General features: G+C 49.8%; 1 protein-coding gene across 1 annotated transcript; it reads left to right on the top strand.

The window, feature by feature from the left end:
- Positions 1 to 140: 140 nt before the first annotated feature.
- Pmar_PMAR010486 (hypothetical protein) lies at positions 141 to 854 on the top strand (the record flags this gene model as incomplete). The annotated part of the gene is made up of 1 exon (XM_002773340.1): positions 141 to 854. The coding sequence occupies one exon, from the start codon at positions 141 to 143 to the stop codon at positions 852 to 854; it is 714 nt and encodes a 237-aa protein (XP_002773386.1).
- Between the last annotated feature and the right edge of the window lie 58 nt (positions 855 to 912).

The following is a 912-nucleotide window of genomic DNA, read 5'->3' as shown; positions in this document are numbered from 1 at the left end:
TACCCGTCATAGGCCCAATCGCTGTAGTAGCAATGATGAAGCGACCGTACCGCTAGAATGGAGCGGAACACGTTTTGGTTAGAGTGTGTCACAATCGTTGTATTCTCATCGACAAACTTTCAGATTGAGTCTTATTAGTGATGCCTTACACCTACGGCCTCCTCGTACTTGCCATTATGACCCAAGCGACCCTGGGACAATCTGAGGGATCTTTCCAGGTTACTGCGGACTACCCTGCGGGGTGTCATGGCGGGCCTGGTCCAGGGAGGGGAAGTGTTATAACCACTGTTATGGAGCCATCCTGCATTTACAGCAAGAAGGGCGTTACATCCGATGGTGTGTATAAGGAGGCTGCTGGGATCATCCTTAAGACCAACAGACCTGGGCATTTTGGCAGTATGCATGTGAATTTCACCGTGTTCACAACGCCTGACAACAAGAGTGGTACCCTGGTGGAAACATATGGGTGGGCACACTTGAGCGTCGGTGATGAAACCAGGGACTTCTGGTGGAACCCTGCTCCGGGTGAGGATGCCTACGGCCCTGGGTCGCGTATCCATATCGCGACCATCGACTATGGTTATTTCCCTAAGTATAAGGTGAACATTTGGAACTCGTGGCATGCTCTAGAAGGTTCACCGGATTGCCAAATGTTACACTTGATCTCAAATCAGAGAGCCTCCTCTAATGTACATAATCCTTCATTCTCCACCGGACAGCAGATCCGGATAAGCAAGAAAGATGGTGGTTGGGACTTCCTGGTTGTGTACCAATTCCGTGATACTTCTCCACAGCTTGACGATTACACCAAGTATGTCATCCAGGGCAATCTCAAGGACATACCCAGGCTGTAGAGCTACTCAGCATTATGAATATGTGTCTTGCCGACGTGGTGGAGTTGGTGCATATCGT

The sequence above is a fragment of the Perkinsus marinus genome, assembly GCF_000006405.1.
Source record: "Perkinsus marinus ATCC 50983 genomic scaffold scf_1104296958916, whole genome shotgun sequence".
Classification (NCBI taxonomy): Eukaryota; Perkinsozoa; order Perkinsida; family Perkinsidae; genus Perkinsus; species Perkinsus marinus.
Note: the sequence above shows the minus strand (reverse complement) of the source record. Positions and strands in the feature narration are given on the sequence as shown.